Here is a 23185-nt window from a genome sequence, read left to right as displayed (position 1 = left end):
GCGATCCAGAAAAAAAGCAATTATGTGTATCTTCTCTCAAATTACTACAAAGTATCTTCAAGATTCTATATTTCATGCCAGTTATCCGAAGATATTTAATTCAAAACCATTACCTGATTTCTCTTATAACATGTTGTATTTTAAAAACCTCTCATTTTCAAAACAAGATGGCTTAAGATCATCTTACGGATCCACACACAGTGACCCTTTTGTGATGTTTGTAGGGAAAAACGAGCCAAAAACATATAGGTACAGTAGTGTTTATTATAAACAATCAGGTAACAGTATAAGTGTGCATTTGAAGGATAACTGGAGCCTAGATATTATGATCAAAAGCATTACGTAAATAGAAATAGTTCCTTTTTTTGTTGGTTTGTGTTACATTAATTTGAACTTAATATAGATTATGCCAGGATCCCCTAGTCTTGTCATACAGTTCAACTGCTAAATCATAACGGGGAAGACAAATTTGGAATGCATATTATTTTTTTCTTTAGTTGTTGAGTATATATGCCAAGTATCAGGGACACATTCAAAGTTAAGCAGGTGCTTAAAGTCTAGCAGGTGATATTTATAAGAAACTTTTGTTGTTGCTCCTAATCCCTTAGAAGACAATGAAAAGGGGATTCTGAGTGCCAGTGCTAGGTTGTTGTTCAACTTTTCCTGATTTATACAGAGTGTTAAAAAAAAAAAAAGGTAAATATGTTGAAAAGTGGTTATCTTTATACTTCCAAAGCACTGGCATATAGTAAAATATCATCTAACTAAAACAAATTTCTCACATCTCCATTTTTTAACAGGAAAAAAAAAAACCCAGAAACAATGGGCTTGAACAACACAACAAATGTTCTGGGTCTTAAGAGCAGGCCACATCGTTGTTGTTCTCTATTGCACGACCCTTGTCCATGGCAACCTTAAATATGTTTGGCATTGCTATGTCTAAAAATGGCTTAGCATGTCCACTTTGCGAGTTATCCTCTGAAAGAATGCTCTTAAATTTTTTCTGGATTGTCCATCTCAAGGGACAAATGTTAAATAGCAAATGTGGAAGTCTGAAAGCAAACGATGCATTACAACTTTGGCTAACTGTTGCCAACAGAAACATTAAAAGGCCAATGAGAATGTGACTGTCAGAGCGACTGAAGGGTTAACTCTTCTGCATTTCACTCGCATCCTAATACAGGCGGGCTTTTGGTGAGACATGACTGGTGATGATGCAAATGTACCACTTTAATCAAGTGTTTTCTTCAAAGGAATAACACAGGCTCTGTGGAGTATCTCATCCTGGTTTCCCAAAGCTGCATGAAAACCCAGGTTTGTTTATTTTTTTTAAATGTAACTTATAAGCAACCGATTACGATTAATTCTGCAAAGGTATAACGTTACCAGAGGATGAGTTTGAGCACTTGTGAAGAGATCAAGAAAGTTATGTTAAATGTCTGGAGCAAAATCCATGTGTACCAAAATTTCATGGAACAGTACTCATATGAGGAAGACTCACCATATTAATGCCTCTTCTAAGGAAAGAAATGGGGGAAAACTGGAAAATAGGGAAGTAAGAGAAAACAAACAACTTCGAAGCACTGAAGAAAAGTAGCATTTATCCCAGGAAGACTTCACCCCTTACCTGATTGCTCAGAAGAGAAGGAAAGTAAGTTTCAAAATAGAGATAATTAAGAAATCATCAGTTGTATTTTTTTTTAAGCAAAAAGAAAACAAAAACGATCGCAGGTTTTGTTTTGTTTTAAAAGTTAAAATACATGAAGATGTCTACACAGGTTTCCTAATAGACTCTCAGCTCCAGAGTCTGGGGCTGTCTCTGGTTTACACTGGATTCCACAGTACCTAACACTGTACCCAGCACATACAGGTTGCACAATACATAGGTGATGAACCAATGAACTACAGGGTTTTCTAAACACTAAATGGACCACCTAATTTTAACGTAGAATGTACTATTTTCTGTTGCATATATGAAAGTTTCTATTAGATAACACTAGTGCTTACAAGAGGTGACAGTAGGAACTCACTCGTATCTTTTTCACAGGATCATTTCTACCTTGAATACAATTTAATGATAAGCAACTACTGTGTGCTAATGCTAAAAAGACTTGAGATAGAATGTATAAATGAAGAAGCCTCTTGGATTACTGAAGTACCGTCTGTTACAAGCATAATTACCTTCTTAAATTATACATTTTTAAGAGGGTGTGAAATATTTTTCGAAGCAGTGCAGTGTTTAGTGGGTGGGAATTGTATATATATATATATATATATATATATATATATATATATATATATATATATATATATGAAAGTACCTAGAAATGTGGGGAATTTTCCTTTCTTTACCATCCAAGAGTAACTAAGAATGGGCTTTTAATACCATATATATATTTTAAGTGTCCCACTCTTCGGTACCGCTGTTCCCCAGAGATTATAAGGATTATGAAGTTATCATTCTATTTGTGAAGTTATTTCCAGGTATGAGGTTTCAGCTTTGTAAGAGGCTACCAGATGTGACCAGCAGATCAAGACACTAAGTTAAATAACTCATAAACTTCATCCCAGCAATGTGTCCAGATTTTCTCAAAGGCTTCACCACTGTTTTAGTCATCTGTAAATAGTATCTGCCAACGTGTAGGGAAAATGCGGCAAAAGGACTGCCCTCGCCATGAGCCTTTTAATGGGAATATGAGAAGGTGTAAGTAAACAGAGGATGCTTTTGTCCAACCCTCTTATTTTACTGCTTCTTCTCCACTCAGGATTTGCACACATGGTCCTCTAGCTCACTGTGTGGACTCCAAAGGCGGCCAGGCTGCCTGACTTGAGAAACCAGGAAAATTCAGGGACCCGATTCCCTACATGGAGAGCAAGTGCCTCCCTGGCTGATTCTTGGACTAAGTTCTGGTCTTGTGTTGCAGTTTGGGAATAATGCTCAATTCTTGCTATTTTCATATTAACCTTTTCATGCATTAGACTCATTCTGGATTTTTTTCAGTGGTAGATTATGAGGCAACGTGGCTCCCAGCTTCACAGTTTCTTTTCCAATCACAGTTTAAATTTGTTTCAAATGTACCATTAATACCAGCACAATCATCCAGCTATAGGTATTTCAACTTGAGAAATAAAATAATTTATGTGATTTACCTTACATAACTGATTTACAAGCTTGGTCTGTTTTTTTTTTCCTTGCCGATAACACTAAAAGTGAGATTGTTTAAATTATACGGGTTTGACTGCTTTCTTTTGTCTGAAAGTGTTATTTCTCTAGTGCTGCTAGTACCCTGACTCTTAATATATAAACAGTTTTGATATTTTTCTGGTAGGCCACCCAACATGCCTTATAATGACACGGCTGACTAAAGCTGCCTTTTATTCTGCCAGCACTTTTCAAATACTATCGACACAGTTGCCTTCATTTGTTACTGCCCAGCCCACAAAAGAAGCTGCTTCCTATTATTATAGCACAGGCACGAAAAACCTGCTTTTCTAATCACGTTGTACTGGCATCAGGTTTAACTAGAAAGCACAAAACAATTGGTGATGAAAAATATGAATAGTATATATTATATGTATTTACATATGTACTTGGAAACTTCAGTTAGTTGCAAATCTGAAATGGTATAAGCCACTGCCTGCAATAACATCTATGCTCTAGAAATGTCGACGAAGTCATGACTGACTGTTAAGACACCGAAGAGATCGGGTTATGTGGAGAGCCCATCTGAGTCAGAACTTTGTCCAACCACTGCAGTGGTCCATGAAGATGAATCTCAATCCAGCAGGGGGTGCTCGTGACATCTTGGCGATGATACTCAGCTCCCCAGCCCTGTAAAGCAAGAAGAGAGCCAAGAGTGAGGATGTGGAGAAATGGGAACCCTCATGTACTGTTGGTGGGAATGCAAACTGGTGCAGCCGCTCTGGAAATAGTGTGGAGGTTCCTCAAAAACTTAAAAATAGAACTACCCTATGACCCAGCAATAGCACTACTAGGAATTTATCCAAAGGATACAGGAGTGCTGATTCATAGGGGCACTTGTACCCCCAATGTTTATAGCAGCACTTTCAACAATAGCCAAATTATGGAAAGAGCCCAAATATCCATCGACTGATGAATGGATAAAGAAGATGTGGTTTAACCCGAAAAACAACCCAGTGAAGAAATGGGCAGAAAACATGAATAGACACTTCTCTAAAGAAGACATCCGGATGGCCAACAGGCACATGAAAAGATGCTCAACGTCGCTCCTTATCAGGGAAATACAAATCAAAACCACACTCAGATATCACCTCACACCAGTCAGAGTGGCCAAAATGAACAAATCAGGAGACTATAGATGCTGGAGAGGATGTGGAGAAACGGGAACCCTCTTGCACTGTTGGTGGGAATGCAAACTGGTGCAGCCGCTCTGGAAAACAATGTGGAGGTTCCTCAGAAAATTAAAAATAGACCTACCCTATGACTCAGCAGTAGCACTGCTAGGAATTTACCCAAGGGATACAGGAGTACTGATGCATAGGGGCACTTGTGCCCCAATGTTTATAGCAGCACTCTCAACAATAGCCAAATTATGGAAAGAGCCTAAATGTCCATCAACTGATAAATGGATAAAGAAATTGTGGTTTATATACACAATGGAGTACTATGTGGCAATGAGAAAGAATGAAATATGGCCTTTTGTAGCAACGTGGATGGAACTGGAGAGTGTGATGCTAAGTGAAATAAGCCATACAGAGAAAGACAGATACCATATGGTTTCACTCTTATGTGGATCCTGAGAAACTTAACAGAAACCCATGGGGGAGGGGAAGGAAAAAAAAAAAAAAAGAGGTTAGAGTGGGAGAGAGCCAAAGCATAAGAGACTGTTAAAAACTGAGAACAAACTGAGGGTTGATGGGGGATGGGAGGGAGGGGAGGGTGGGTGATGGGTATTGAGGCATCTTTTGGGATGAGCACTGGGTGTTGTATGGAAACCAATTTGACAATAATGGAATACTATTTGACAATGAGAAAGAATGAAATCCTGCCATTTGCAGCAATGTGGATGGAACTGGAGGGTACTATGCTAAGTGAAATAAGTCAGTCAGAGAAAGACATATGTTTTCATAGCATATGTTTTCACTCATATATGAAACTTGAGAAACTTAACAGAAGACCATGGGGGAAGGGAAGGGGAAAAAATAGTTACAGAGAGTGAGGGACACAAACCATAAGAGACAGTTAAATACAGAGAACAAACTGAGGGTTGATGTGGGGTGCTGTGGAGAGGGGAAAATGGGTGATGGGCATTGAGGAGGGCACCTGCTGGGATGAGCGCTGGATGTTGCATGGAAGTGATGAATCACAGGAATCTATTCCCCAAGCCAAGAGCACATTTTATACACTGTATGGTAGCCAACTTGACAATAAATTATATTTAAAAAAAAACTAGAGCCAAGAGTAACGGTGCCAGACTTTATGGTCAGCCTGCAGAGGTGTGAGACAGACAGGCCTCAGTGCACACAGAGCCCACACACCAGAGCCGCTCCTGACACCTGAGAGAATGTGCACTCGACCTTCCTGTAAGTACAGAACAACTTCTGCATCACCCAGACACCCTAAGATGAGTCCAAATCAAAGATCGCCCCTAGGCTCACAACTAAATACACAGACCTAGAGATGGTCTGGTCTCTACTCATGTCAGAAACACCGGCAAATCATTTTCTCTTCCACAAGGGAAGGAGCCTGACCTTATGTGCCACCCCTTACTGCTGAACACAGTGTTTTGCACAAAACAGATGCTCACTGCAGACCAGTGACTGGATCTGAAAACTGTAAAGAGAGAACTGAGGGTGTTCTTGATGATTCAAGCGTTGGTTAAAAAGCCTGTTTCTCCTCTCTCTCTTTATTGGCTCGCTTTTTGGCAATTTCCCACTTATTACCATTCATAGGAAAGATAGTAAAAATAAAGAAAAAATAAATTTGTGTATTTTTTCTCTAGATGTTATATACCAGTAAAAAGTTATTTTTTAAAAATGAAGAGAGGGGCGCCTGGGTGGCACAGTCGGTTAAGCGTCCGACTTTAGCCAGGTCACGATCTCGCGGTCTGTGAGTTTGAGCCCCGCGTCAGGCTCTGGGCTGATGGCCTGGAGCCTGGAGCCTGTTTCCGATTCTGTGTCTCCCTCTCTCTCTGCCCCTCCCCCGTTCATGCTCTGTCTCTCTCTGTCCCAAAAATAAATAAAAAACGTTGAAAAAAAAATTAAAAATGAAGAGAGATCACAAATTACTCTTATTGGGAACAGTGATTACTGTAGTTTAAAAAAACTTGGATTTCAACACAACCATGCTGCCTGATCACACTTTACATTCGAGACCACAAGCCTCAAGTGCCCCTGTGATGCCACCTGGCAATCAAATGACACTCCCCCAGTCCCTGTGCTCTCCCACTACCTCCCACACCCCCAAATGACTGCTCACTCTTGTCCTTTTTCCTACAACCTCTAATACCTACTCCCCCGTCTACTTGAGAATGACTATCTTCTTTCTTATTTTAACCAGAATGAAGCAATCAGAAGGGTTTCCACAGCACTTGCACGAACATACTCAGCCTTTCTACCTCTCACCACAGATTACCTGTGTTTCCAAATAAGCCAGTCCATACAGTTGTGCAGAAGACTCAAATGCCTTCCCAAAGACATCATTCCAGGAAATCTCCCCATTCTCTCCTATAATATTTTGTTTTCTGCTGGATCATTCCTATCAACATAGGAATATGATGAAATATCTCCCATCTTCAACATACTTCTCTTGGCCCTAACCACTCCCACCACTTACTGCCCTATGCCTTTGACCCCCTTTTGAGCTGTCCGAACTGGCTGTATCAATTCCTCTCCTTCCGTTCTCTCTTAATTCCATTCTGATCAGCATTTCAACCCCAGCCTTCAACAAAACTATTCCTGTTAAGATTAAAAAAAAAATGGGGCACGTGGTTGGCTCAGTCAGTTAAGCGTCTGACTCTTGATTGTGGCTCAGGTCATGATCTCACAGTCGTGGGATCAAGCCCTGCATCAGGCTCTGTGCTGACAGCTTGGAGCCTCTCTGCCCCTCCCAGCTCACTCTTTTTCTGTCTCTCAAAATAAATTAATAAACATGAAAAAAAAGATTAAAAAAACCCTTTACATGCTAAAATTAATGACCAGCTCTCAGTCTTTTTTTTTTTTTTAAACATTTTTATTTATTTTTGAGACAGAGTGAGACAGAGCATGAACGGGGGAGGGGCAGAGACAGAGGGAGACACAGAATCAGAAGCAGGCTCCAAGCTCTGAGCCATCAGCCCAGAGCCCGATGCGGGGCTCGAACTCATGGACCGCGAGATCGTGACCTGAGCTGAAGTCGGACGCTTAACCGACTGAGCCACCCAGGCGCCCCCCAGCTCTCAGTCTTCATGTCACTCGGGCAGCATGTGATTTGGTTTGTCCTCTCTCCTCCTCAATATACTTTCTTCTTTTGGTTTAAAGAGCACCTTACTTTCTTGGTTTTACTTCTACATTGGTTAATCTTTCTCAGTTTTCTTTGCTGGTTCTTCCTCTTTTAAGGTGGAAGTGTCCCAGGGCCCTGTCCTAGGACCCCTGATCTTCTCGGTTAAACTCAAACAACTGGCAATTCCACTTGGGCTCATGGACAGATACCGTGCATATGCTCACAATTCCTACATTGACATCTGCAGCCCAGACCTCTCTCCCTAAATCCTGACTCATACCTCTAACTGTCTGTTCAGCACTTCCACCGGGATGTGTGTCAGTGCAAAGTTTCTCTCACTAAAACTGAACTCTTTAATCTTGTGTCTAAATCTTCTCCGTCCCGGGTGGAGGGATCCTCTTTCTAACTCCTCCTTTCTCAGAACTCACACAGAGTCACCTCCATAACTCAGAATTCTTCCCCTTCTTACAACTTCTTCCATAACACTCCTAGTGGGAGCGATGGTCATCTCTCAACTGAACAGTGCAATGGCCTCTTAGCTGGTCTCTCTGCTTCCATTCTTGCTTACATGATATTTGCAATTCACACGGCGACTATAGTGATCCTTTAAATATATAAGTCAGATCATGAAATCCTCTGCTCGAATCCCTTCAGGGGCTCCCCATCTTGTTAGAGTAAAAGGTGAAATCCTTACAGTGGCTTCCAAAGCACTGATCCAGTTCCCCATCACTGCTCTGATCTCACCCCCAGCTCCCCACTCACACTCTAGGCACCCTGGCCTCCTGGTTCCTACAAATGTCAGGCCATGCTCTTGCTGTAGGGTTTGCCCTTCCCTCTGCGTCTACTGCTTCCCCTCCAGATGAGGCCCACTCTGCCCACCTTTTTAAAATTTGCAAACTCCCTGTACTCGAGTACTCCCAATTCTCCATACCCTGCTCTATGTTTCTCTTTCCATTCAAGTTCTTTATTATAGCTGTTGTTTACTGCCTGTCTCTCCCTACTGGAATGTTGATTCCATGAGGACAGAGATTTTGAGTAATCACTGATGTATCCCAATGCCTAGAATAGTGCCTGCTGCAGCACAAGGTAGGAGCTCAATAATATCTCACTGACTGACTGGATGAGTCCTAGAATCAGTAAAAATCAGAGCTAAAGATGATCTAGCCCATCACCCTTCATTGGTAGCTACCAGTGTTTAGTCCTCTTTAATTTCTTATATTTTTAAAATTTTAATAATGTGTTTTATTCAACACAATATATCTGATATTATCATATTAATACATAATCAATATGTAATTACTAACAAAGTATTTTACATTATTTTTATTTGTATTATCCGCCCCCCACAGTTTTGTCGACATACAATTGATATATACTGTGTTAGTTTTAGGTGTACAGCATGATGACTGGATATATGCATATATTGCGAGATGATCACCACAACAAACTTAGTTAACATCCATCACCTCACATACTTACACATTTTTTCCTTACACATTTAAATTTCTTTTAACCTAGTCATCTGTTGTTATATTTGCAATATTACTTAACTGTTTTCTGTGAATTGTATAGCTTTATGAGATACATCTAGCTGATCTCAGGACAATCAGATTTCTGTGCAAACTTATACTACAGTGAAATAATTACCTCTGATGTACTGGCATTTCATCCTAATTTTAAAAACATGGACCCGGAAAAAACAACTAAGAGTAAAATGGACTGTACGTTCATGGCGATTTAATGCCCTCTGCTGGCTCTAAAGCATCAGAACGTCTGAAAAGATTTCCAGGTATTTGCTAATTGTTTTACAGTATAAAAATGCTTTTAAAACTTAACAGTAAATTTGAATAAAACTACTTTGTCATCATGAAAGAAATAATTTCAAAAATCCATTTTTTCCAAAAAAAAAAATCCATTTTTTCCATTGCAAACTATATTCTTGATTGTTGTTTTTTAAAATAATTACTAAAACACAAATACAATAAAAATAGAGTTATAGAAAAATAGGACAACTATTTTTCCTGGTAATTTTAAAGGATTAATAAATCTTACTTTGAAAACACCTGAAATGGGACACCTGGGTGGCCCAGTAGGTCAAGTGTCCCACTCTTGATTTCGGCTCAGGTCATGATCTCACAGTTTGTGGGTTCAAGCACCGAGTCGGGCTCTCCTCTGACAGTGAGGATCCTGCTTGGGATTCTCTCTCTCCCTCTCTTCCTGCCCCTCCCTCTCTCTCAAAATAAATAAACATTTACAAAACAAACCAAAAAACCTGGAAAAAACCATACTGATTTCTTGGATGGGTATGCAACAATGTGAAAACTATGTCACATATACCCAGTTAGTGTGATAAACACACTCATATTTTGAAATATTAGAATCATTCACCAGTACTCTGAAAGATGTACAGATGTACAGATGTACAAGATGAAACAGCAGGTGGTGACACTCTGGTGACACTGGAGTATTTGGCATCAGGGTGCAAACCCAGCTGTGTTTCCTTCCCACGAAGTAACTTCCTCAGTTCTCCAACCTTCACAACAACATGAGTAAGACCTAATTCAAGAAACATTCAACGAATACTCATACACAGAACATCTACTTATCTCTGAGTTAATCATTCCCGCCACAATATTTCTATCCCAATTTGTTTATGCTTTTATAATAGCAACTTACTGTACACTAGCTTGTATTAGAACCAGTACTGCCTATTGTGTAGCTTAGTTATAAATATTATCTCCTCTGTTGGCCTAAGAGTTAGTTTACTTAATTCAGATAAATTCAACATTTATTGAGAGACAATAGTGCGCAGCAATTTGAGAGATGAAAAAAAAAATCAGATAACTACCTTAACTTGTCCTTCTTTCAAAACTATCATTTTTTAAATGTTTATTTACTTTTTTTTTACTTTTGGAGAGACAGAGAGCACAAGCAAGGTAGGGACAGAGATAGAGAGGGAGACACAGAATCCAAAGCAGGCTCCAGGCCCTGAGCTGTCAGCACAGAGCCCAACGAGGGGCTCAAACCCACGAATGATGAGATCATGACCTGAGCCAAAGTGGGACGCTCAACGAACTGAGCCACGCAGGCGCCCCAAAAACTAACATGTCTAAGAATTTTCTTGTAACTGCTAAACAAGAGAGTTGATACTCATAGAGGAGCTCTTCCTAAAAACAACTGAACAGAGTTCCAAAAAACGCTCCAAAAAACCCCGCTGTCTACTTGAACTGGCTGGAGAGCTACCACATCACCCAAAGAATGCATTTTGGCTTGTTTTATTTAGTTTTTCACTTTCTACCTTAACACGTGAAAGCAAGCGCTCCTTACCTTAACAAAGCTCATCCGGATAGTGCACATCTTAGTTAACTCATAGACGACTTCAAATCCGTGGTGAACTGACTGAGCCAGCAGCTGAGCAAAGAGCTGGTTGTTGAAGATCTTGAGACTGCAGCCACTGGGGATCTTGCAGACAGTGGCCGGGTGGAAGCCATGCTGATAGTTGCAGTTCCGGCTCTGCACGAAGATGCTGCTGTCACTCACACACTCGGCATACACCTCTCCCCCAACATAGTATAAATGCACGCCTACAAGGTAAAAATGGCATCCTCAAGCAGCAGTACCAGTAGTTCAGGATTAACACCATCCCCTTCTCATTGCAACGTCAAGGTGTGTGACAGTCTGTTGCGAAATTAATTTTAGTATCACCACAACCACAGTATGAAGCGTGACCTCCACGCTTGTGGGTTTTTTCCCACAACTCCATTTAAAAGTGGATGGCAACCCATGTTTACAATGATTGTGGAGACTCTCCTGTACTCCTCCTTCTGTCACTCTCGATCTTGTGTTCATGCCTATCCACTCTATTATTTTTTATTTATTTTTTAATGTTTACTCATTTTGGGGAGAGAGAGAGACAGAGCACGAGCAGGGGAGGGGCAGAGACAGAGGGAGACACAGAAACTGAAGTAGGATCCAGGCTCTAAGCTGTCAGCACAGAGGCCGAGGTGGGGCTCAAAACCACAAACCGTGAGATCATGACCTGAGCCCAAGTTGAACGCTTACACCCAGGCGCCCCATTATTCACTCTAAAAGTAAGCTCTCAGGGTGCTGGGTGGCTCAGTCGGTTGAACATCCGACTTTGCCTCAGGTTTGTGAGTTCAAGCCCCGCATCGGGCTCTGTGCTGACAGCTCAGAGCCTAGAACCTGCTTCAGATTCTGTGTCTCCCTCTCTCTCTGCCCTTCTCCCTGCTCTCTCTTTCTCTCTCAAAAATAAAAATAAATATTAATTTTTTTTAACTTTTCACCTACTATTATAGATCACAGAAATAATGCCTATATTTTACTTGGGAACAAGGAAATCCTTGCCACCTTTTTCAGATATAAAGACTCACAATAAAAATGCAGCTTATGCTACTCTATCTCACATTCTTGTACTTTTTTTTTTTTTTTTTCCTTCACATTCTTGTACTTAACAAAGCAAGAGAGCATCCTGAGATTGGTGCTTCCCAGGCTAATTTTTATTCCAAATTAAAGCTGAGCTGATTTCTTTCCCTCCAAGTATCTGGGTTATAGACTTAACATAAATGCATATATAGCAAGCGACTGGGGTTAGATAAAATGAAGAAGTTCAAGTCTAGTGAATGTTAAATACCAGAATGGTTTTTCCAGCCTTTCAGCAGAAACACAATTCTCCAGCATTAGGTGTCAGTGTGATTGTAAACACAATCGCTGTGCGGTCACAAGGTGTTCATATAAACGGTCCAGAATACACCTAGAGTGATATACTTTGGATCTCTTCAAATTGCAAATACAGATTTTTAAATGATATAATCTAGAGAACCCTGGGGGGTTCTGCACAGCTGTGCACCGAGGAAACATCACAGAGGCAGCGAGCTGCTCAGTGCCTGTCAGGTTCTAAGCAGCACTTGAGGTGACTGTGCATTAGTTGTGACTGCCTTCCATCATATTTAGTTTCCTTTTCCCATCTCCTTTCCCTTAATACAATTTTAGAAAAGAATGTTTTTCAGTACTATGCATTCCAGCCATAGCACTGGAGACACGGATGTGGAGTCATAAAGCTAAAGTATTTGATGTTCAGGCCAGGGTTCCCCTTCTCTCCACCTCGGGCTGGCCCCTCTCCTTTTTTCTCAGCTCTCACTCCCTTTTCTTTCTCATGTCTCTTCTCACAGTCCCTGAACAGCCTGGGATCTGGCACCAATGGCCCAGGCCGTGAACAGTAGGCAGGAAGGTCCCAACTGGCTGGGACACAGTTACCTGGCTGCATGGACATGGGGGTGAGGCAGGGGCAAATACAAGCAGACTTCCTTTACCAGCCCCTGTGAGCTCCCTGGGGGGAAGGCCTACCTCTGGAGTGGTTGTGGTTTTCTCAGAAGAGGGTGAACCAGTGGGGAAAGAGCCAGCGGAGACTGCTAAGTATTTAGTATGTATTTGAATTGAATGACCTTCAAATTTATAATCTTCCCAGAACCTACTAAGTAAAATAGATCGGACTTTTTGTTATCTGACTCTGGTCTTTATTTAGGGGATGATTTTCAATCCTGTTAAAGTATTACCTGCAACCACAGCACAGTTGCCAGAGTAAGGAAAGCAGAGAAGAGCCTGGGCAGGCAGGTGGTAGTTTAGCATCCTGAGCAAAAAGGGGCCAGAGCCCAGGGAATTAGCACATGGAGGCCTGAGTCAGCTCTGAGCAGCAGGCAAGGGTGGATTTCAATGCCAGTGTGAAGGAGGCTGAGTTTTGGTTAGAGAGGGGTATCCAAGGAAAAGTCAAGTAGGCAAGTCATTTTATTTGCATCCACCTGATAGGCCAAAACAGGGGCTTTAAACCACATGTATTAGATTCAAAATCTCCACAGAGAACAGTGAGCAAAAAGGATAATGCCCAAAGAAAATGCATCCTGAGATGACAAAGAGGACCCAGGCAATGTGCTCCCCAGGCAAGCTCTTCCAGCATTTTCTCTTGGGCTGCATCTCTCTTTATCTGAGTTTCCCACTTCTGTGTGACTGCCGCCCACATTTTAGGAGATGAGGGAGTGTGGAGTCCTGTGTCATGGTTACTTAGGACCAGAGAGAGACACCTTGGGTTTGATTTGGGTCTGCTAAGTCAGACTGCAAGAGTGTTCCCTTTTGGTCTTCTTCCATAGTCTTGAATGACAGGGAAATAACAGGTAAGACTGAGAGGAAGGTGCGTAGGTTGGTGAGAAGGTTCCCTTGGTTTTGTAATTGATCATCCCCTTGCCTTTGTTACCCTCTCGTCTGCACACCATTTTAGCAACCTAGCTGAATATCAGAATCATCTGGAGCTTTAAGAAAGTGCATATTTCTGGGTGTAATAATGGTACTTTTAGAAACCCCTTATATAGATATATATGTATATACATACGTATATACATACACATATATACACATATGTATATACATACACATATGTATATACATAAATATGTATATGCATATATATACTCAAATCTATGGAGAAAGGATATGAAATCTGAGATTTATTTTAAAATACTCTTGCAAGGGGTGCCTGGGTGGCTCAGTAGATTGTCTGACTTTGGCTCAGGTCATGATCTCACAGTTCCTGAGTCTGAGCCCTGCATCAGGCTTGCTGTCAGCACAGAGCCCTCTTTGGATCCTCTGTCCCTCTCTCTCTGCACCCCGCCCCCTGCTCATGCTTTCTCAAAAATGAATAAATACTAAAAATTTTTTTGAATACTCTTGCAAAACTATCGTGGAGGGATAGAAGAAAAAAGGCACAGAATGCGAATCATTATTGAAGCTAGAGATGGTGCTATGAATATTCACTACACGATCTGTCCACTTCTGTATATGTTTGGAATTTTCCAAAATAAAACAAAATGTTTTAATGTATGATCAGAAAATAATAATATAAGAACACAGATTTCCAGATCCACGCTAGGGCTTTGGTTCAGAGGATAGGCCCTCCATTGGACTGTGCCTGCAGCTGTGCACTCCACAATCCAGGGTGTGCCTCACAGCCTTTTAAGATCTAGGTAATCATTATAAAGCTACTCCAGAAGATGGCAGTAGCTTCTCTTGAGAAAGGGGCTTCTAATTCACACAAAGCCATCTCTGGGCTGGTAGCAACGTCAGTCCCCCAAATCCGTATTTGAAGACTGGAAGTCTCTTTGGACCATATGATGAACAAACAGGTTCATCACACCTGTTTGGCCGACACTGAATGGCCCACGTCAGCACTCACACTCAGCCACTCTGCCGGGCTGGGCCACACTACTGCAGCAATCCTGGCATGCCCTTACATGCCACATCCCACCTCCCACCTCCCCCCACACCCCCTTCCCGCCACATCCTTCCAAAATCAGGAAAGCCACTAGAGAAAATTTAGAAAATACAGGGATGCAGAGACTAAAACTCAGCTACAATCAAAGCTAACATTTGCTATATACCTTTCAGGCTTCTCTTTCACGTGTGTTTTTTAAACTTTTCACCCTTCCCCTACTAACAGTTTAATTTTACTATAATAGCCAGGGGATCAGGTGAAAATTCAGATCTCGACTTAAATCTATCTTCCTATTTTATGCAGAGTCAAAGCTAAAGCACTTAAAATGGCCTCAAGGTCACTGCGACCTGGTCCTTTCCCCACCTCCTCTTCAAAGATTTCCCCATTCCCTTACTACTCATCTTGGCCCACTCACCGTGGCTTCCCTGATGTTCCGTACAATATACCAGGTAGGCTTCAGGGCCCTTGCCCCTGCTGTTCCCTCTGCTTCGAAAGTTCCCCCTCCATGTAGCTAATTCCCTCTTTCCCTTTCTGTTCAAATGTCACCTTGTTAGGAAAGTCTTCCCTGGCTACCCCACTCTGCATTAAAACATGCTCTCCCCATTTTCTTCCTCTCCTGTGTTTTTCTCTAATCATTAAACATACCATTATTTCTTCTCTGTCTTTCCTTAGTTATAATAGGTAACCCATGAAAGCAGGATTTTGTGATTTTGTTTTGTTTACAACTGTTACATCCCTAATGATGGAATAATCTGGCTAAGAACAGATGCTCAACAAATATTTGTAAGATGAATGCCTATCTCTGAAATCTAAGTATCTCTATTAATTAACTCCATAGAAAAAGTTAACTTATTCACTAATCTAGGTGGGCATTTTGCTCCAAATTTATTCGGGCTGGTGCTCTAGGAAGCCTGCTGCTCAGAAACAAATAATCCAAGGGAGCACCTGAGAAACAGTCCCTTGACCTCATAGAAGACTGATAGCTCTTCCTTTAAAAATACTCTGGGGCACCTGGGTGGCTCAGTCAGTTAAGCGTCCGACTTTGGCTCAGGTCATGATCTCACAGCTCGTGGGCTCGAGTCCTGTGTCAGGCTCTGTGCTGACATCTCAGAGCCTGGAGCCTGCTTCAGATTCTGTGTCTCCCTCTCAGCCCCTCCCCGAATCATGCTCTGGTTCTCTCTCTCTCTCTTTCTCAAAAATAAATAAATGTTAAAACATTTTTTTTTTAATTCTAAGACAACTTTGTGTGTGTGCCATGCTTTATGATATGACTTATTAACTCCTCTAAAAAAAGGTGGGTTTTTTTTCCACATTAAAGCACTTCCAAACAGCTTTTTGAGAAGACTCTGACTCTGCACTGGAGACCCCATGAGGGTGGAATGCCCGTCCATCCAATCAGCACTTACACAGACTTTATGGCTTCCATAAAAGGCCATCCATCCTAGCCCTTCCAGCCAATCAGCACTTAGACAGACTCTCTGGCTTCCGTAAAAGGCCATCCGTCCATCCTAGCTCTTTTTCCTATGGCTTCTTAACCTGGGGATTAGCTCTCAGGCAATAATGCAGAACCTCAACTCTCCATGTCTGCAGCAGCAGCACCTTAAGCAAGCTCCTTTCGGAAGGGCTCCCAGAAGCTATACAACACTCCTTTAATATCTGAAGTCTATCTTTGGATCACGTGGCAGCAGCATAAGTCTGAAGTCTAATACACAGACCAATGTGCAAAGCCCCTCAGCACACAGCTCCACAATGTTTTAATGTTCTGCCTCTCGATTTCACTTGGAGATTCTTATAAAAATCATTCGAAAGTAAAACCGCAGTACCTGACAAATTTATTTAAGAATTTAGTCAAAGGGAAAGAATGGCTATGCTTCCTCCTTTACGATAAAAATTACAGTACAGTTGTGTTTCCTTGTTTTGACCTCCCTGTTAGGAAACCTAGAGCAAAATTTTAATCACAATTACAGTGGTCACCTTTAGCTATATTCTCCTTCCCTGCCACCCTCAGCCCCCAGTTTCTGATTTTCTATTTTTCATTTATCATTTCACTGCGAAGTTTTCCCTTATGACACCTCAAAGCCACTATGGAAAAATACAGGATATAAACAAACATAAATATCACCATGAGAGTCAACATCAATGAATAAATTCAACCTGTTTCTAATCAACGGCGTGTAGGTTTCCTATGACAGAAGAAATTTAGGGGGTATGTTAGAAAGAATATTTAGAATGATCATCAAGTACAATAGTCAATCTCCTCTGGAAATCTGAAAGAAAAGGCTTGTGGCTACCTTGCTGAAGTGGTCTAAGGGCTGAAGGGAGAGAGAAAAGATAAAATGACTCTAAAGGTTCTGTATGCCTGTGAATCCACAGTAGTCCGACATGATAGTGGACAGCCAGGTATTAAACGCTACCAACTATTCTAATATAAAGAAAATGATTTAAAGATCTGCAACCAGGCCTCACACTCGGGTAGGATTTGCTACCGTTGATCATGGTTATGAGACAGGCTTCAAAGCACCACTGGCCAGACCCCAGTGAAGCCTGTGCCCATCTGTTTCATAACAATGCCTGGCCACAGGAGACCGCCAATCGCTGCCAAAGGTTCCCAAACATAAACAGGTCATGATTTTCACTACCTCGCTTCTAAGTCTCCAAAGGTCACCTTACCTGATACATATAATCACCAAGCCAGAATTCCTCTTATTTTGCATCTTTAGGCAATTTGAAAATAATTCATGATACTTCCCTTCAATAATTTCATCCTGCCTTCTTCATATTTACCATCTTGTTTGTCTTCATAATATTTAACCTATGCCACTCTCCAAAAGATGCTGTGCTGACCCTAGAAGTAGAGAGAATAAGACCCTGAAAGCCTAGCTGTTTTCTCCCAGCTCAACAGCCTAGGACCAACCTGCTAGGTTATGTGGCCAGTATGTGGCTTGTTCCTGTCCCATGTTTTAGCTCAGAAGAATATAGGAATTACATATTTGCTTTTACCCTTTCCTATGTGTCTCCTGGTGTTTTCTATTGTTGAGTTTCTGTTTACGTTAGAAAGAAGTCCAAGACAGAATCTGTTCCTGTTATTTGAAGGGTCTGTGAATCCATCTATAAGCACGCTTCTGGAGGAGGCCTGGAACGTCTCCCCAACTCGGTTGTTCAGTTCATAGTATGCAACAGAGCACCAGTGCTGTGGTTCCTCGTAGCAAACTGGTCGAAAGTCTGCAAGAAAAAGAACGAGAGAGCACATCACCACTGTCATGCCTGGCTTCCCATCTCACGATTCCACCTGGAAACTTACATTAATGCTGTCAACCAGAAAGGTGGCTGCGAGACAAGGATGCTCTTTGTGATCTTTACAAACCTGTCACTTGACAGAAGCTATTGTAGTTAGCTCATCTAGTTAACACATGTGGCACAGAGGCCACAGTCCTTGTGACTCTCCCATGGTTAGAGCATTTGTAATCATATTTATAAGTATTGAGGGGGCCTGACAAACAACAATATGAACAGATCAATGTCAATTCCATAGCCCCTAAAGGAGACAGCTCCAAGGATGGTGGCAGGTCACCTCCTCTTTATGTGTGAATGATAGCATATTACTGTCACTGTACCAAACTGAGTCCCTGTGACAAGAGTGTCCTTTCCTAACAAACTAAAAATGAAAAATAATAATTTGGATATAATAAAAGCTGAATCAAAACTCTAGATAGGAATTTAAATTACTGAAGAAAGAAAAAAAAACTTCTATATAGACTCACATTCTCTGATGTGTACATATGGAGTACTTAGTTATTTATGGCATAAACTATTTTAAAGACAGCTGTATGTTTCATTAGGAAATCCAAGAATGTTATGCCAAATTTTTCAAAGCTAATTAAGTTGCCAGTAACCAACCACAGTTCAGAGTGCTAATTCTTTGCCACTCTCTCCACCTTTTTTAGTGATTATATCAGCTCTCTTCTCTTTGAATATCCTAGTCTTATATCTACAGTGTGTTCCTATATGCACTAAAACATAAATTTTTGAAACATAAATTAGGGGGTTATTATCTGATTTACAAAAGGGCCTTTACTTATAGAAGACTTCACCCTGGCCGACTTTAAACACTAAGCTCCCTTACACCCTCTCCACCCAGTGTGGTTCCTGGAACTACAGCTTGTGCATCGCCTGGGAGCTTGCTAGGAATGCCGGTTCTTGGATGCCACCCCGGATTTACAGAATCAAAACCTGCATTTACAGAAGATCGCCATGTGGTTTATGTGAACGTGAAAATTGAGCAACGTTTATCCAGCTCATTATAGGAAACAGATAAAATCCTGCAAAAACCCTATTTACATATTTACATACATTTGTAAGGGCACCCCTCTAAGCCAAATCAAAGACCCCATGACAAAACTATAGTATAAACACAATTGGAGCAAAATTGCTAACTTAAATACCACTTCCTGTACTCAACATCCAGAACTGCAAACATCTAAATGTTAGGTTAAACTAAAAAATTAACTTACTCTAGTAACCGGGCTGATAAACAAACATTCACTCTACGGTATTGAGGAATGCCAAAGTTAAAATGCACAGCCATGGTTTCTGCCCCTTAAAACACATGTGAAATAGCAGGCTAGCACATTTCATTTTGTTTTTGGATTTGTTTTGTTGTGGGGTAATAGGAAATGCTCTTGGAAAACAGCTACATTTAGCTGTTCATCTACAAATTTACCTCCATTAGGCACTGACAGCACTAAATGACTATCAGCTGTGGCATCTACAGGTCGGCCATTCTGGGTCCCTGGGGCTTCTGTGGCATGATAAGGCGGGGGTGGTGTGTCAGCTAAAAGAAAGCAGTAAAACAGAGGAATGTCAAACTGATAAACTGCACAAAGACAGATCCAACCTTTCTTGCTGTGAAACTCCAGGGCTTGGTGGATAGCGTTATTGCTAAAGACGGGCAGTAATATAATAAGGCTATTCTGCAGGACATTGTGAGTGTCACATAGAAGAAATCGGTTGTCCAGACATCCTCACAAAACGGCTGGTTAGTTTTCCCTCTCACTTAGGAGTTATCTATGAGTTATAAGTTCCGATGAACATAGGATAAGATTTTCAAAGCTAGGAGCTATTCTCCTAGCTTTTGCAATGGCAGAAGAGTCTGCTGTCTGACTTTCAAAGCAGAAAGCTAAACCTTCTCTGAAGTGAGCTTAATTTTCAATTCCTCTGTTGCCATGGATTGTACAATGGCCACAGAGATGGTCTCTCTCTGAGATAGTTCCAAATCTGCTCCCCTAAATGCAGAACATTTGAAACCTGATTATAACCTGTGCCCCAAGGCATGCTGAGAGGAGCTCTTCTCCCCAAATATCAGTTCTATAATTGGACAGTGATCAGGGTTCGGCAAATGGGTGTGCATTCAGTAGATAATATCTTATCAGAAATTAATTCACAACCCAATAAAAACTCTTGCAGCAGAGGAAGAACATTTCAGTGAGAACATCAGAATAACTGATTCCTCCTGTATACATTCCTAATGTCAGTTCAGAATAGTCTTGTTTTGTTAGGGGTGGATGGAGTGCAGTGGCATGAAAAGTTGGCTCAGTCTGCCTTTGTTGAATTGAATTTTGTCCATTCCAGTAGTTCCCACACTTAAAGTGTGCATACAAATTGCCAGTGAAACTCTAGTTAAAGATGCAGATTCCTCAGAAATTCTGAGTCTGCAGGTCAATGGATGGCTAGACGAAGACATGTATGTTTACAGGCACTGATGGCAGGTCCCAGTGCACACCACATCGTCCAACCGTGGATAAATCATTTCCTTGTGAGAAAATAAACGCTCACTCTGTTTATAGGAAAAGTCATAAAGCAAGGTGGCCCTTTTGTAGGTCCTTGACTGGGTCTATCTATAAAATACAGGTTGAACATAGTTACCCTATCACCATATTCACTCCTAGGCATATGCCCAAAGGAGCTGAAAGCAGGGACTCAAGCAGATGCTTGCATGCCAGTGTATGCAACAGCACTCACACTAGCCAAAAGGTGGAAATAACCCAAACATCCATCAACCAACAAATGGATTTTTTTTTAATGTGGTATATCCATTCAATGGAATACTGCTGTCACAAAAATGAAGTAACTGACACAGGATACAACCTAAACTATGAAAACACTATGCTAACTGAAATAAGGCAGACACAAAAAAGGCAGATATCATATGATTCCACTTCTGTGAGGTACCTAGAATAAGCAAATTCATCAAGATAAGAAGTGGGTTGAAAGCTACCAGGGGCTGGAGGAAGGAAGAGGAAGAGAATCGGGAGCTACTGCTTAATGGATACAAATTTCCTGTCAGGTTGATGAAAAAATTACGGAAATAGACACTGGTAATGGTAGCACACAACTATGAATGTACTTAATGCCACGACATTGCACACTTAAAAATGGTTAAAATGGCAAATTTTATGTGATATACATTTTACCACAGCTTTAAAAAATTAAGATATGAAAAACCATTAAGTGCCACATTTTAAGTGTGTGAACTCTACGATGTATGAACTATATCTCTGTAAAGCTCGTATAAAAAAATTAAGGGGATGAACCAGTGAATTTCAAGATTTCCTTTTAGTCTCACTTATCTGTGGATCTGTTATTCAGGTTGCATTTTGCTGTTAATCATTCAGAAAAGAATTGTTTTCTCCGAAATGAAAAGAGCCATTCCCTCCATAAAAACTAAGCAGCTTCTGCAAAGGTGCTGAGGTCCATCTTTCATGGGTAGGAAGAGGGAAAATATCAACCTGCTAGTCCCACCAATTCAGGAAGACAACGTCAGTGCAGGCAATCTTTACAGTGCAGATACATTTTATGTAAATACGTGTTTGTGACAAAATTATCCTCCTTTCTCTTAACCATGGCTCTGTCCTCAAATGACTTCTCTTCCTGTTGTGTCTCTTTCTCTGTGAATCCAGCCTCTTTTAAGACAGCAGCCATCTCCTTCCAGTCTGTGTGGATGACCCCTGAGCTTCCTCCCAGGGTCTCACCCCACATCAAGCCCTACTGAGTCCACCTCCTCAAATTCATTGTCTTCTTTCCATCCCCATATACCTCCCTTAGTTCATGTCCTTATAGTTACTCGCCCAGGCATTACTGAGACCATGATAGTTCTCAACAGTCATTACCTCTTAAAAATCAGAGACTATAGTCATAATCAATCATCATCGTACCTGTAGCAGTAGCACAGTGCCTGGCACTTTTTAGGCACTCAGTACTTACTGACTCAATAACATCTATATCTATAACCCTGAGCACTAGCCCTGTGTTCCAAATGCCTGTGTGGTGGTCCATTTACTCTGTAACCAACGAATGAGCGACTACTGCGTTTTAGTGCCTGTGCTACACATATAAAAGAGAAGATGACTGACAGTTGAATGGGGGAAATAGACCCAGAAGGAATTATACAATGTAGTGTGTTAAATGAAATAGTAAACGTATATGAAAATAGTAGCTGTATTGTTGAGGGGGCAAAAGGAAGAACTAATAACTCAGAAAGGAAGGGCAACTCCTTTCCTGTCTTCCCACATTTTATAAGTTCTGAGGATAGGGACAATTTTTTTTTTTTAACGTTTATTTATTTATTTTTGAGACAGAGAGAGAGAGAGAGAGAGAGAGAGAGAGCGTGCGAGCATGAGTGGGGGAGGGGTAGAGAGAGAGGGAGACACAGAATCGGAAGCAGGCTCCAGGCTCTGAGCCATCAGCCCAGAGCCCGACGCGGGGCTCGAACCCATGGACCGCGAAATCGTGACCTGAGCTGAAGTCGGACGCTTAACCGACTGAGCCACCCAGGCGCCCCAAGATAGGGACAATTTTTACCAATCTTTTAATTCTCCTTTCAGCTCCCTAAGCAATGCTTTATGTAATAAAAGTTCAATAAATCTCTCTTAAATAAATGAATATATGAACAAATGAATGAGGCAGATCATAACATCTAGCACCAAATGAATCTATTCATGCCTTTAAGAACTTGTTCCTCGGGATATGATCTACCTCACACTCATGAGGTGCATGTAATTCTCTTCGTCATTATCTAACTTAGACCCACTTAGCATGTGCAATTATGACAACGTGCTTGATTTCCTCTTTTGCTCAGGGCATGCACACTCCCTCTCCCTTACGTAGGCTTCTTCAGTTCAGCAAATGTTTACTGAGTAAGTCTGTCTTCAAGATGCTGTGCTGGCTTCACACAACACAAAAGGAGGACACGCTGGTGAGGTGAGGCCTGACACTGCCCCGGTGAAGTTATGCAAAGAAAAGGCCAAGCATGGACCCCTCACGTTTCTTGCCCTCAGACCAAGTCTTCCTGCTTCAGTCAGCGAACTATTTTATTATCTCAATTCTGCGACCTTTAAAAAAAAAGCCATTTCGTTTCTGAGCGTTCCCAGAGGATTAGAACCAGAAAT

The 23185-nt window shown here is 41.2% G+C and overlaps 1 protein-coding gene across 6 annotated transcripts in view; it reads right to left on the bottom strand.

Moving 5' to 3' along the window:
* Positions 1 to 244: 244 nt before the first annotated feature.
* SMAD9 (SMAD family member 9) overlaps positions 245 to 23185 on the bottom strand; it is an 81397-nt gene continuing 58456 nt past the window's right edge. For 4 of the 6 annotated variants that reach the window (XM_058687181.1, XM_058687201.1, XM_058687192.1 and 1 more), the window contains 4 exons: positions 19462 to 19572; positions 17742 to 17963; positions 10790 to 11046; positions 245 to 3832 (listed from right to left, as the gene is read on the bottom strand). In XM_058687181.1, the coding sequence (XP_058543164.1) occupies positions 3689 to 3832; positions 10790 to 11046; positions 17742 to 17963; positions 19462 to 19572 (734 nt within the window). In that variant the 3' untranslated portion in view covers positions 245 to 3688. The remainder of the gene's footprint in view (positions 3833 to 10789; positions 11047 to 17741; positions 17964 to 19461; positions 19573 to 23185) is intronic. The other 2 variants (XR_009249568.1, XM_058687221.1) reach the window with 2 other exon arrangements.

This window comes from Neofelis nebulosa, chromosome 1 (assembly GCF_028018385.1).
Source record: "Neofelis nebulosa isolate mNeoNeb1 chromosome 1, mNeoNeb1.pri, whole genome shotgun sequence".
NCBI lineage: Eukaryota > Metazoa > Chordata > Mammalia > Carnivora > Felidae > Neofelis > Neofelis nebulosa.
This window is presented reverse-complemented; position numbering and strand designations above follow the sequence as displayed.